This window comes from Littorina saxatilis, linkage group LG16 (assembly GCF_037325665.1).
Source record: "Littorina saxatilis isolate snail1 linkage group LG16, US_GU_Lsax_2.0, whole genome shotgun sequence".
Lineage (NCBI taxonomy): Eukaryota > Metazoa > Mollusca > Gastropoda > Littorinimorpha > Littorinidae > Littorina > Littorina saxatilis.
In genome coordinates, this window is record NC_090260.1 from 54291791 (window position 1) to 54304388 (window position 12598).

Consider the following 12598-nt stretch of genomic DNA (forward strand, 5'->3'; position numbering starts at 1 on the left):
TAACAACACCGTGCTATGAACAGTATGAACATTATCAAGACTTGGATCAGTATAGCTAGTAACAACACCGTGCAATGAACATTATCAAGACTTGGATCAGTATAGCTAGTAACAACACCGTGCAATGAACATTATCAAGACTTGGATCAGTATAGCTAGTAACAAGACCATGCAATGAACAGTATCAACATTATCAAGACTTGGATCAGTATAGCTAGTAACAACACCGTGCAATGAACATTATGAACATGATCAAGACTTGGATCAGTATAGCTAGTAACAACACCGTGCAATGAACATTATGAACATGATCAAGACTAGGATCAGTATAGCTAGTAACAACACCGTGCAATGAACATTATCAAGACTAGGATCAGTATAGCTAGTAACAACACCGTGCAATGAACATTATCAAGACTAGGATCAGTATAGCTAGTAACAACACCATGCAATGAACAGTATCAAGACTTGGATCAATATAGCTAGTAACAACACCGTGCTATGAACAGTATCAAGACTAGGATCAGTATAGCTAGTAACAACACCGTGCTATGAACAGTATCAAGACTAGGATCAGTATAGCTAGTAACAACACCGTGCAGTGAACATTATCAAGACTGGGATCAGTATAGCTAGTAACAACACCATGCAATGAACATTATCAAGACTAGGATCAGTATAGCTAGTAACAACACCGTGCTATGAACATTATCAAGAGTTGGATCAGTATAGCTAGTAACAACACCGTGCTATGAACAGTATGAACAGTATCAAGACTTGGATCAGTATAGCTAGTAACAACACCGTGCTATGAACAGTATGAACAGTATCAAGACTAGGATCAGTATAGCTAGTAACAACACCGTGCAGTGAACATTATCAAGACTGGGATCAGTATAGCTAGTAACAACACCGTGCAATGAACATTATCAAGACTGGGATCAGTATAGCTAGTAACAACACCGTGCAATGAACATGATCAAGACTGGGATCAGTATAGCTAGTAACAACACCGTGCAGTGAACATTATCAAGACTTGGATCAGTATAGCTAGTAACAACACCGTGCAGTGAACATTATCAAGACTTGGATCAGTATAGCTAGTAACAACACCGTGCAGTGAACATTATCAAGACTTGGATCAGTATAGCTAGTAACAACACCGTGCAATGAACATTATCAAGACTTGGATCAGTATAGCTAGTAACAACACCGTGCAGTGAACATTATCAAGACTTGGATCAGTATAGCTAGTAACAACACCGTGCAATGAACATTATCAAGACTTGGATCAGTATAGCTAGTAACAACACCGTGCTATGAACATTATCAAGACTTGGATCAGTATAGCTAGTAACAACACCGTGCAATGAACATTATCAAGACTTGGATCAGTATAGCTAGTAACAACACCGTGTAATGAACATTATCAAGACTTGGATCAGTATAGCTAGTAACAACACCATGCAATGAACATTATTAAGACTTGGATCAGTATAGCTAGTAACAACACCGTGCTATGAACAGTATGAACATTATCAAGACTAGGATCAGTATAGCTAGTAACAACACCGTGCTATGAACAGTATGAACATTATCAAGACTAGGATCAGTATAGCTAGTAACAACACCGTGCAATGAACATTATCAAGACTTGGATCAGTATAGCTAGTAACAACACCGTGCAATGAACATTATCAAGACTTGGATCAGTATAGCTAGTAACAACACCGTGCTATGAACAGTATGAACAGTATCAAGACTTGGATCAGTATAGCTAGTAACAACACCGTGCAATGAACATTATCAAGACTTGGATCAGTATAGCTAGTAACAACACCGTGCAATGAACAGTATGAACAGTATCAAGACTTGGATCAGTATAGCTAGTAACAACACCGTGCAATGAACATTATCAAGACTTGGATCAGTATAGCTAGTAACAACACCGTGCAATGAACATTATCAAGACTTGGATCAGAATAGCTAGTAATAACACCATGCAATGAACAGTATGAACATTATCAAGACTTGGATCAGTATAGCTAGTAACAACACCGTGCTATGAACAGTATGAACATGATCAAGACTAGGATCAGTATAGCTAGTAACAACACCGTGCAATGAACAATATCAAGACTGGGATCAGTTTTGCTAGTAGCAGTGCAATGAACAGTATGAACATTAATATGTTATTATGTCATGCTGTGGCGATATTTCATTACTTGGTATTAACATGGTAATATCATGTCATTCCTTGGTGATATTTCATTACTTGGTTTAACATATTAATATCATGTCATTCTGTGGTGATATTTCATTACTTGGTTTAACATTTTAATATGTCATTCTGTGGTTATATTTCATTAATTGGTAACAACATGTTAATATGATGTCATTCTGTGGTGATATTTTATTACCTGGCAATAACATGTCAATATAATGTCATTCTTTGGTGGTATTTCATACTTGTTATTAACATATTAATATAATGTCATTTTTTGTTGTATTTCATCATTTAGTGTCCCCCCCCCCCCCCCCCCCCACATCTGGTCCTGTGAACAGAGGTCGACATGGTCACACGCTGAAGGGTCACTCTGTAACCCTGACAACTACCCTCCCCCCCCACCCACCCCCACCCACCTGGTCCTGTGAACAGAGGTCGACATGGTCACACGCTGATGGGTCACTCGGTAACCCGGACCACTACCCCCCCCCCCCCCACCCACCCCACCCACCTGGTCCTGTGAACAGAGGTCGACATGGTCACACGCTGAGGGGTCACTCTGTAACCCTGACCACGACCCCCCCCCCCACCCCCACCCCCCACTTACCTGGTCCTGTGAACAGAGGTCGACATGGTCACACGCTGAGGGGTCACTCTGTAACCCTGACCACGACCCCCCCCCCCACCCCCACCCCCCACTTACCTGGTCCTGTGAACAGAGTTCGACGTGGTCACACGCTGATGGGTCACTCGGTAACCCGGACCACTACCCCCCCCCCCCCCCCACCCCCCCCTCACCTGGTTCTGTGAACAGAGGTCGACATGGTCACACGCTGAGGGGTCACTCGGTAACCCTGACCACTACCCCCCACCCACCCACCTGGTCCTGTGAACAGAGGTCCACATGGTCACACGCTGAGGGGTCACTCTGCAGGCTGCAGTCCGCACACCACAGACGTGTCTTGTTGCTGATACCTGCACACAGGGTCACACAGGTGATCACGGAGGTTACACACACAGGGACACACAGGTGATCACGGAGGTTACACACACAGGGACACACAGGGACTCACATGTGATCACGGAGGTTACACACAGGGACACACAGGGACACACAGGGACACACATGTGATCACGGAGGTTACACACACAGGGACACACATGTGATCACGTAGGTTACACACACAGGGACACACAGATGATCACGGAGGTTACACACACAGGGACACACAGGTGATCACGGAGGTTACACACACAGGGACACACAGGTGATCACGGAGGTTACACACACAGGGACACACAGGTGATCACGGAGGTTACACACACAGGGACACACAGGTGATCACGGAGGTTACACACACAGGGACACACAGGGACTCACATGTGATCACGGAGGTTACACACAGGGACACACAGGGACACACAGGGACACACAGGTGATCACGGAGGTTACACACACAGGGACACACAGGTGATCACGGAGGTTACACACACAGGGACACACAGGTGATCACGGAGGTTACACACACAGGGACACACAGGGACATACAGGTGATCACGGAGGTTACACACACAGGGTCACACAGGTGATCACGGAGGTTACACACACAGGGACACACAGGTGATCACGGAGGTTACACACACAGGGACACACAGGGACACACAGGTGATCATGGAGGTTACACACACAGGGACATACAGGTGATCACGGAGGTTACACACACAGGGACACACAGGGACACACATGTGATCACGGAGGTTACACACACAGGGACACACAGGTGATCACGGAGGTTACACACACAGGGACACACAGGTGATCACGGAGGTTACACACAGGGACACACAGGTGATCACGGAGGTTACACATACAGGGACACACAGGTGATCACGGAGGTTACACACACAGGGACACACAGGTGATCACGGAGGTTACACACACAGGGACACACAGGTGATCACGGAGGTTACACACACAGGGACACACAGGTGATCACGGAGGTTACACACACAGGGACACACAGGGACTCACTCAGGCACACAATCATGAAATCACATGGGTACACAGACACGGACACAGTACAGACACGGACACACATACATCATATGATGTCGTTTTCCTTTAAAGCGTATAACTTGAGACTGCCTACGTGACTGTTGTTACTGTTATACAATTCCTTGCAAAACACGTGCTGACCTAAATCAAGCAGAAGCAGACAGGCTCAGTTGCTCGGCCTTTCGCCTTCCAGTGTAATGTGATGCGCTTGTTCAGCCAGTCCTCCGTTTCTTAGACGCTAGAGTTGGCGAGTGTGGCGAGGAAGTAGCGTTTCTTAGACGCTAGAGTTGGCGAGTGTGGCGAGGAAGTAGCGTTTCTTAGTCGCTGGATTTGGCTATCATTTTTTAGTGTATGTTTATGAATCATACGCGCTTTTCCTGTTCAGTTTAAAAAATATGCATTTTCGGGGGCAAGTTTGTTTACTAAACTTGTAGGCAATGCTCATTAATATGGAATGATGTCTTTGAGCCCCTGTCTAATTGGGCCCCCGTCTCTTTGGGCCCCCGTCTCGTTGGGCCCCCGTCTCATTGGGCCCCCGTTGGGCTAGATATTATGACCTTTCAGGGTCAATGTCATGTATTACCTTTCAGGGTCAATGTCATTTAAAGGTCAAATGGGGATTTTGGGCATCTCTGTTGAAACACAAAGTGCTCAGGCTCGCAAAACATGTGTTGCGTTTCCAACATTTCTATCGGTAATGGGCACCTGCAAGCTCTTTGTGATACACGTATCTGTATCCTTCATAAATCAAAACGTTTGCCCTTCTTTCCCCGTCCTTGTACGTTGCCATGGTTTCAAGTGCCAGACGAAAAGCCCGCGGAACAAGGAAGGAAACAGCGGGAGTCGATGTGACCCGCGTTTGAACTTCAGGCACGATCCCGTGACAAAGTCCCAAGTAAATATATTCTTAGAGCGGCACAGGCCAGATCCCCGATCCTGTCTCTTTGGGCCCCCGTCTCATTGGGCCCCTGTCTCTTTGGGCCCCCGTCTCTTTGGGCCCCCGTCTCATTGGGCCCCTATTTCTTTGGGCCCCTGTCTCTTTGGGCCCCCGTCTCATTGGGCCCCTATTTCTTTGGGCCCCTGTCTCGTTGGGCCCCCGTCTCATTGGGCCCCTATTTCTTTGGGCCCCTGTCTCTTTGGGCCCCCGTCTCATTGGGCCCCTATTTCTTTGGGCCCCCGTCTCGTTGGGCCCCCGTCTCATTGGGCCCCTATTTCTTTGGGCCCCTGTCTCTTTGGGCCCCCGTCTCATTGGGCCCCTGTCTCTTTGGGCCCCCGTCTCATTGGGCCCCTGTCTCTTTGGGCCCCCGTCTCATTGGGCCCCTGTCTCTTTGGGCCCCCGTCTCATTGGGCCCCTATTTCTTTGGGCCCCCGTCTCGTTGGGCCCCCGTCTCATTGGGCCCCCAAGTCTACATTTTATGACCTTTCAGGGTCAATGTCATTTAAAGGTCAAAGGAGGATTTAGGCATTGCCGGCCTTCTTGTGAGTATTACCAGTCCGTCGAAAGCTGACGAATTGAAATAATCAAAAGTGCCTGTCGATATTCGTTTTGCACGAGAAAAAAAATCGCGGCGCAGTTAACGCTCGTTATGGTAGGCCTATGTGTTTTGACACAGGGAAGCACACTGAACACACAGGCAACGTAACCCTGACAAGCATCACGCAGCCCCCCATTGCCTCTAGAGACAACGGGTAGCACATGACATCACGCAAACCATTGACTCAAGTGACAACTGGTAGCACATGACAGCACACACACCATTGACTTTAGAGACAACTGGTAGCACATAACAGCACACAAACCATTGACTTTAGTGACAACAGGTAGCACATGACAGCACACAAACCATTGATTCTAGAGACAACGGGTAGCACATAACAGCACACAAACCATTGACTCTAGAGACAACGGGTAGCACATGACAGCACGCAAACCATTGACTCTAGTGACAACTGGTAGCACATGACATCACGCAAACCATTGACTCTAGAGACAACTGGTAGCACATGACAGCACACAAACCATTGACTCTAGAGACAACGGGTAGCACATGACAGCACACAAACCATTGACTCTAGAGACAACGGGTAGCACATGACAGCACACAAACCATTGACTCTAGAGACAACGGGTAGCACATGACAGCACACAAACCATTGACTCTAGAGACAACAGGTAGCACATGACAGCACACAAACCATTGACTCTAGAGACAACAGGTAGCACATAACAGCACACAAACCATTGACTCTAGAGACAACAGGTAGCACATGACAGCACACAAACCATTGACTCTAGAGACAACTGGTAGCAATCAATCAACCAATCAATATAAGGCTTATATCGCGCGTATTCCGTGGGTAACAGTTCTAAGCGCAGGGATTTTTTTATTTTTTTATTTTTTATTTTTATTTTTATGCAAATATAGAGCACATATTCAAGGCGCAGGGATTTATTTATGCCGTGTGAGATGGAATTTGTTTACAAAATACATCACGCATTCACATCGGCCAGCAGATCGCAGCCATTTTGGCACATATCCTACTTTTCACGGCCTATTATTCCAAGTCACACGGGAATTTTGGTGGACATTTTTATCTATGCCTATACAATTTTGCCAGAAAAGATCCTTTTGTCAATCGTGGGATTTTTAACGTGCACACCCCAATGTAGTGTACACGAAGGGACCTCGGTTTTTCGTCTCATCCGAAACTGAGACTAGCACTTAAACACACCACCTAGGTTAGGAAAGGGGAGAGAACAGTGACCTGACCCAGGGTCGAACTCGCAACCTCTCGCTTCCGAGCGCAAGTGCGTTACCACTCGGCCACCCAGCACATGACAGCACACAAACCATTGATTCTAGAGACAACGGGTAGCACATGACAGCACGCAAACCATTGACTCTAGAGACAACAGGCAGCACATGACAGCACACAAACCATTGACTCTAGAGACAACGGGTAGCACATGACAGCACACAAACCATTGACTCTAGAGACAACGGGTAGCACATGACAGCACACAAACCATTGACTCTAGAGACAACGGGTAGCACATGACAGCACACAAACCATTGACTCTAGAGACAACGGGTAGCACATGACAGCACACAAACCATTGACTCTAGAGACAACGGGTAGCACATGACAGCACACAAACCATTGACTCTAGAGACAACGGGTAGCACATGACAGCACACAAACCATTGACTCTAGAGACAACGGGTAGCACATGACAGCACACAAACCATTGACTCTAGAGACAACGGGTAGCACATGACAGCACACAAACCATTGACTCTAGAGACAACAGGCAGCACATGACAGCACGCAAACCATTGACTCTAGAGACAACTGGTAGCACATGACAGCACACAAACCATTGACTCTAGAGACAACAGGTAGCACATGACAGCACACAAACCATTGACTCTAGAGACAACAGGTAGCACATGACAGCACACAAACCATTGACTCTAGAGACAACATGTAGCACATGACAGCACACAAACCATTGACTCTAGAGACAACAGGTAGCACATGACAGCACGCAAACCATTGACTCTAGAGACAACAGGCAGCACATGACAGCACACAAACCATTGATTCTTGAGACAACAGGTAGCACATGACAGCACACAAACCATTGATTCTAGAGACAACAGGCATCACATGACAGCACGCAAACCATTGACTCTAGAGACAACAGGTAGCACATGACAGCACACAAACCATTGACTCTAGTGACAACGGGTAGCACATGACAGCACACAAACCATTGATTCTTGAGACAACAGGTAGCACATGACAGCACACAAACCATTGATTCTAGAGACAACAGGTAGCACATGACAGCACACAAACCATTGACTCTAGAGACAACATGTAGCACATGACAGCACACAAACCATTGACTCTAGAGACAACTGGTAGCACATGACAGCACGCAAACCATTGACTCTAGAGACAACAGGCATCACATGACAGCACACAAACCATTGACTCTAGAGACAACAGGTAGCACATGACAGCACGCAAACCATTGACTCTAGAGACAACAGGTAGCACATGACAGCACACAAACCATTGACTCTAGAGACAACGGGTAGCACATGACATCACACAAACCATTGACTCTAGAGACAACGGGTAGCACATGACATCACACAAACCATTGACTCTAGAGACAACGGGTAGCACATGACACCACACAAACCATTGACTCTAGTGACAACTGGTAGCACATGACAGCACACAAACCATTGACTCTAGAGACAACGGGTAGCACATGACAGCACACAAACCATTGACTCTAGAGACAACGGGTAGCACATGACAGCACACAAACCATTGACTCTAGAGACAACAGGCAGCACATGACAGCACACAAACCATTGATTCTAGAGACAACGGGTAGCACATGACAGCACACAAACCATTGACTCTAGAGACAACAGGTAGCACATGACAGCACACAAACCATTGACTCTAGAGACAACGGGTAGCACATGACAGCACACAAACCATTGACTCTAGAGACAACAGGCAGCACATGACAGCACACAAACCATTGATTCTTGAGACAACAGGTAGCACATGACAGCACACAAACCATTGACTCTAGAGACAACGGGTAGCACATGACAGCACACAAACCATTGATTCTTGAGACAACAGGTAGCACATGACAGCACACAAACCATTGACTCTAGAGACAACGGGTAGCACATGACAGCACGCAAACCATTGATTCTAGAGACAACAGGTAGCACATGACAGCACACAAACCATTGACTCTAGTGACAACGGGTAGCACATGACAGCACACAAACCATTGATTCTTGAGACAACAGGTAGCACATGACAGCACGCAAACCATTGATTCTAGAGACAACAGGTAGCACATGACAGCACACAAACCATTGACTCTAGTGACAACGGGTAGCACATGACAGCACACAAACCATTGATTCTTGAGACAACAGGTAGCACATGACAGCACACAAACCATTGACTCTAGTGACAACGGGTAGCACATGACAGCACACAAACCATTGATTCTTGAGACAACAGGTAGCACATGACAGCACACAAACCATTGACTCTAGAGACAACGGGTAGCACATGACAGCACACAAACCATTGATTCTTGAGACAACAGGTAGCACATGACAGCACGCAAACCATTGATTCTAGAGACAACAGGTAGCACATGACAGCACACAAACCATTGACTCTAGTGACAACGGGTAGCACATGACAGCACACAAACCATTGACTCTAGAGACAACAGGTAGCACATGACAGCACACAAACCATTGACTCTAGAGACAACGGGTAGCACATGACAGCACACAAACCATTGACTCTAGAGACAACATGTAGCACATGACAGCACACAAACCATTGACTCTAGAGACAACGGGTAGCACATGACAGCACACAAACCATTGACTCTAGAGACAACGGGTAGCACATGACAGCACACAAACCATTGACTCTAGAGACAACGGGTAGCACATAACAGCACACAAACCATTGACTCTAGAGACAACAGGTAGCACATGACAGCACGCAAACCATTGACTCTAGAGACGACGGGTAGCACATGACAGCACACAAACCATTGACTCTAGAGACAACGGGTAGCACATGACAGCACACAAACCATTGACTCTAGAGACAACGGGTAGCACATGACAGCACGCAAACCATTGACTCTAGAGACAACGGGCAGCACATGACAGCACACAAACCATTGACTCTAGAGACGACGGGTAGCACATGACAGCACACAAACCATTGACTCTAGTGACAACATGTAGCACATGACAGCACACAAACCATTGACTCTAGTGACAACATGTAGCACATGACAGCACACAAACCATTGATTCTAGAGACAACGGGTAGCACATGACAGCACACAAACCATTGACTCTAGAGACAACAGGTAGCACATGACAGCACACAAACCATTGACTCTAGAGACAACATGTAGCACATGACAGCACACAAACCATTGACTCTAGAGACAACAGGTAGCACATGACAGCACACAAACCATTGACTCTAGAGACAACGGGTAGCACATGACAGCACACAAACCATTGATTCTAGAGACAACAGGTAGCACATGACAGCACGCAAACCATTGACTCTAGAGACAACAGGTAGCACATGACAGCACACAAACCATTGACTCTAGAGACAACGGGTAGCACATGACAGCACGCAAACCATTGACTCTAGAGACAACAGGCAGCACATGACAGCACACAAACCATTGACTCTAGAGACAACAGGCAGCACATGACAGCACACAAACCATTGACTCTAGAGACAACGGGCAGCACATGACAGCACACAAACCATTGACTCTAGAGACAACAGGCAGCACATGACAGCACACAAACCATTGACTCTAGAGACAACGGGCAGCACATGACAGCACACAAACCATTGACTCTAGAGACAACGGGCAGCACATGACAGCACACAAACCATTGACTCTAGAGACAACGGGTAGCACATGACAGCACACAAACCATTGACTCTAGAGACAACAGGCAGCACATGACAGCACACAAACCATTGACTCTAGAGACAACGGGTAGCACATGACAGCACACAAACCATTGACTCTAGAGACAACTGGTAGCACATGACAGCACACAAACCATTGACTCTAGAGACAACGGGTAGCACATGACAGCACACAAACCATTGACTCTAGAGACAACGGGTAGCACATGACAGCACACAAACCATTGACTCTAGAGACAACAGGTAGCACATGACAGCACACAAACCATTGACTCTAGTGACAACGGGTAGCACATGACAGCACACAAACCATTGATTCTTGAGACAACAGGTAGCACATGACAGCACGCAAACCATTGATTCTAGAGACAACAGGTAGCACATGACAGCACACAAACCATTGACTCTAGTGACAACGGGTAGCACATGACAGCACACAAACCATTGACTCTAGAGACAACGGGTAGCACATGACAGCACACAAACCATTGACTCTAGAGACAACCGGTAGCACATGACAGCACACAAACCATTGACTCTAGAGACAACAGGTAGCACATGACAGCACACAAACAATTGATTCTAGAGACAACGGGTAGCACATGACAGCACACAAACCATTGACTCTAGTGACAACGGGTAGCACATGACAGCACACAAACCATTGATTCTAGAGACAACAGGTAGCACATGACAGCACACAAACCATTGACTCTAGAGACAACTGGTAGCACATGACAGCACACAAACCATTGACTCTAGAGACAACGGGTAGCACATGACAGCACGCAAACCATTGACTCTAGTGACAACAGGTAGCACATGACAGCACACAAACCATTGACTCTAGAGACAACGGGTAGCACATAACAGCACACAAACCATTGACTCTAGAGACAACAGGTAGCACATGACAGCACGCAAACCATTGACTCTAGAGACGACGGGTAGCACATGACAGCACACAAACCATTGACTCTAGAGACGACGGGTAGCACATGACAGCACACAAACCATTGACTCAAGTGACAACTGGTAGCACATGACAGCACGCAAACCATTGATTCTAGAGACAACGGGTAGCACATGACAGCACACAAACCATTGACTCTAGAGACAACAGGTAGCACATGACAGCACACAAACCATTGACTCTAGAGACAACAGGTAGCACATGACAGCACACAAACCATTGACTCTAGAGACAACAGGTAGCACATGACAGCACACAAACCATTGCCTCTAGAGACAACTGGTAGCACATGACAGCACGCAAACCATTGACTTTAGTGACAACTGGTAGCACATGACAGCACACAAACCATTGGCTTTAGTGACAACAGGTAGCACATGACAGCACACAAACCATTGACTCAAGTGACAACAGGTAGCACATGACAGCACACAAACCATTGACTCTAGTGACAACTGGTAGCACATGACAGCACGCAAACCATTGACTCTAGAGACAACAGGCATCACATGACAGCACACAAACCATTGACTCTAGAGACAACAGGTAGCACATGACAGCACACAAACCATTGACTCTAGAGACAACAGGCATCACATGACAGCACACAAACCATTGACTCTAGAGACAACAGGTAGCACATGACAGCACACAAACCATTGACTCTAGAGACAACGGGTAGCACATGACAGCACACAAACCATTGACTCAAGTGACAACAGGTAGCACATGACAGCACACAAACCATTGACTCTAGTGACAACTGGTAGCACATGACAGCACGCAAACCATTGGC

The 12598-nt window shown here is 46.6% G+C and overlaps 1 protein-coding gene across 2 annotated transcripts in view; it reads right to left on the reverse strand.

Annotated features, from left to right (window-relative positions):
* LOC138951248 (mucin-5AC-like) overlaps positions 1 to 12598 on the reverse strand; it is a 149997-nt gene that overhangs the window by 108546 nt on the left and 28853 nt on the right. For both annotated transcript variants that reach the window (XM_070322897.1, XM_070322896.1), the window contains exon 6: positions 3108 to 3202. In XM_070322897.1, the coding sequence (XP_070178998.1) occupies positions 3108 to 3202 (95 nt within the window). The remainder of the gene's footprint in view (positions 1 to 3107; positions 3203 to 12598) is intronic.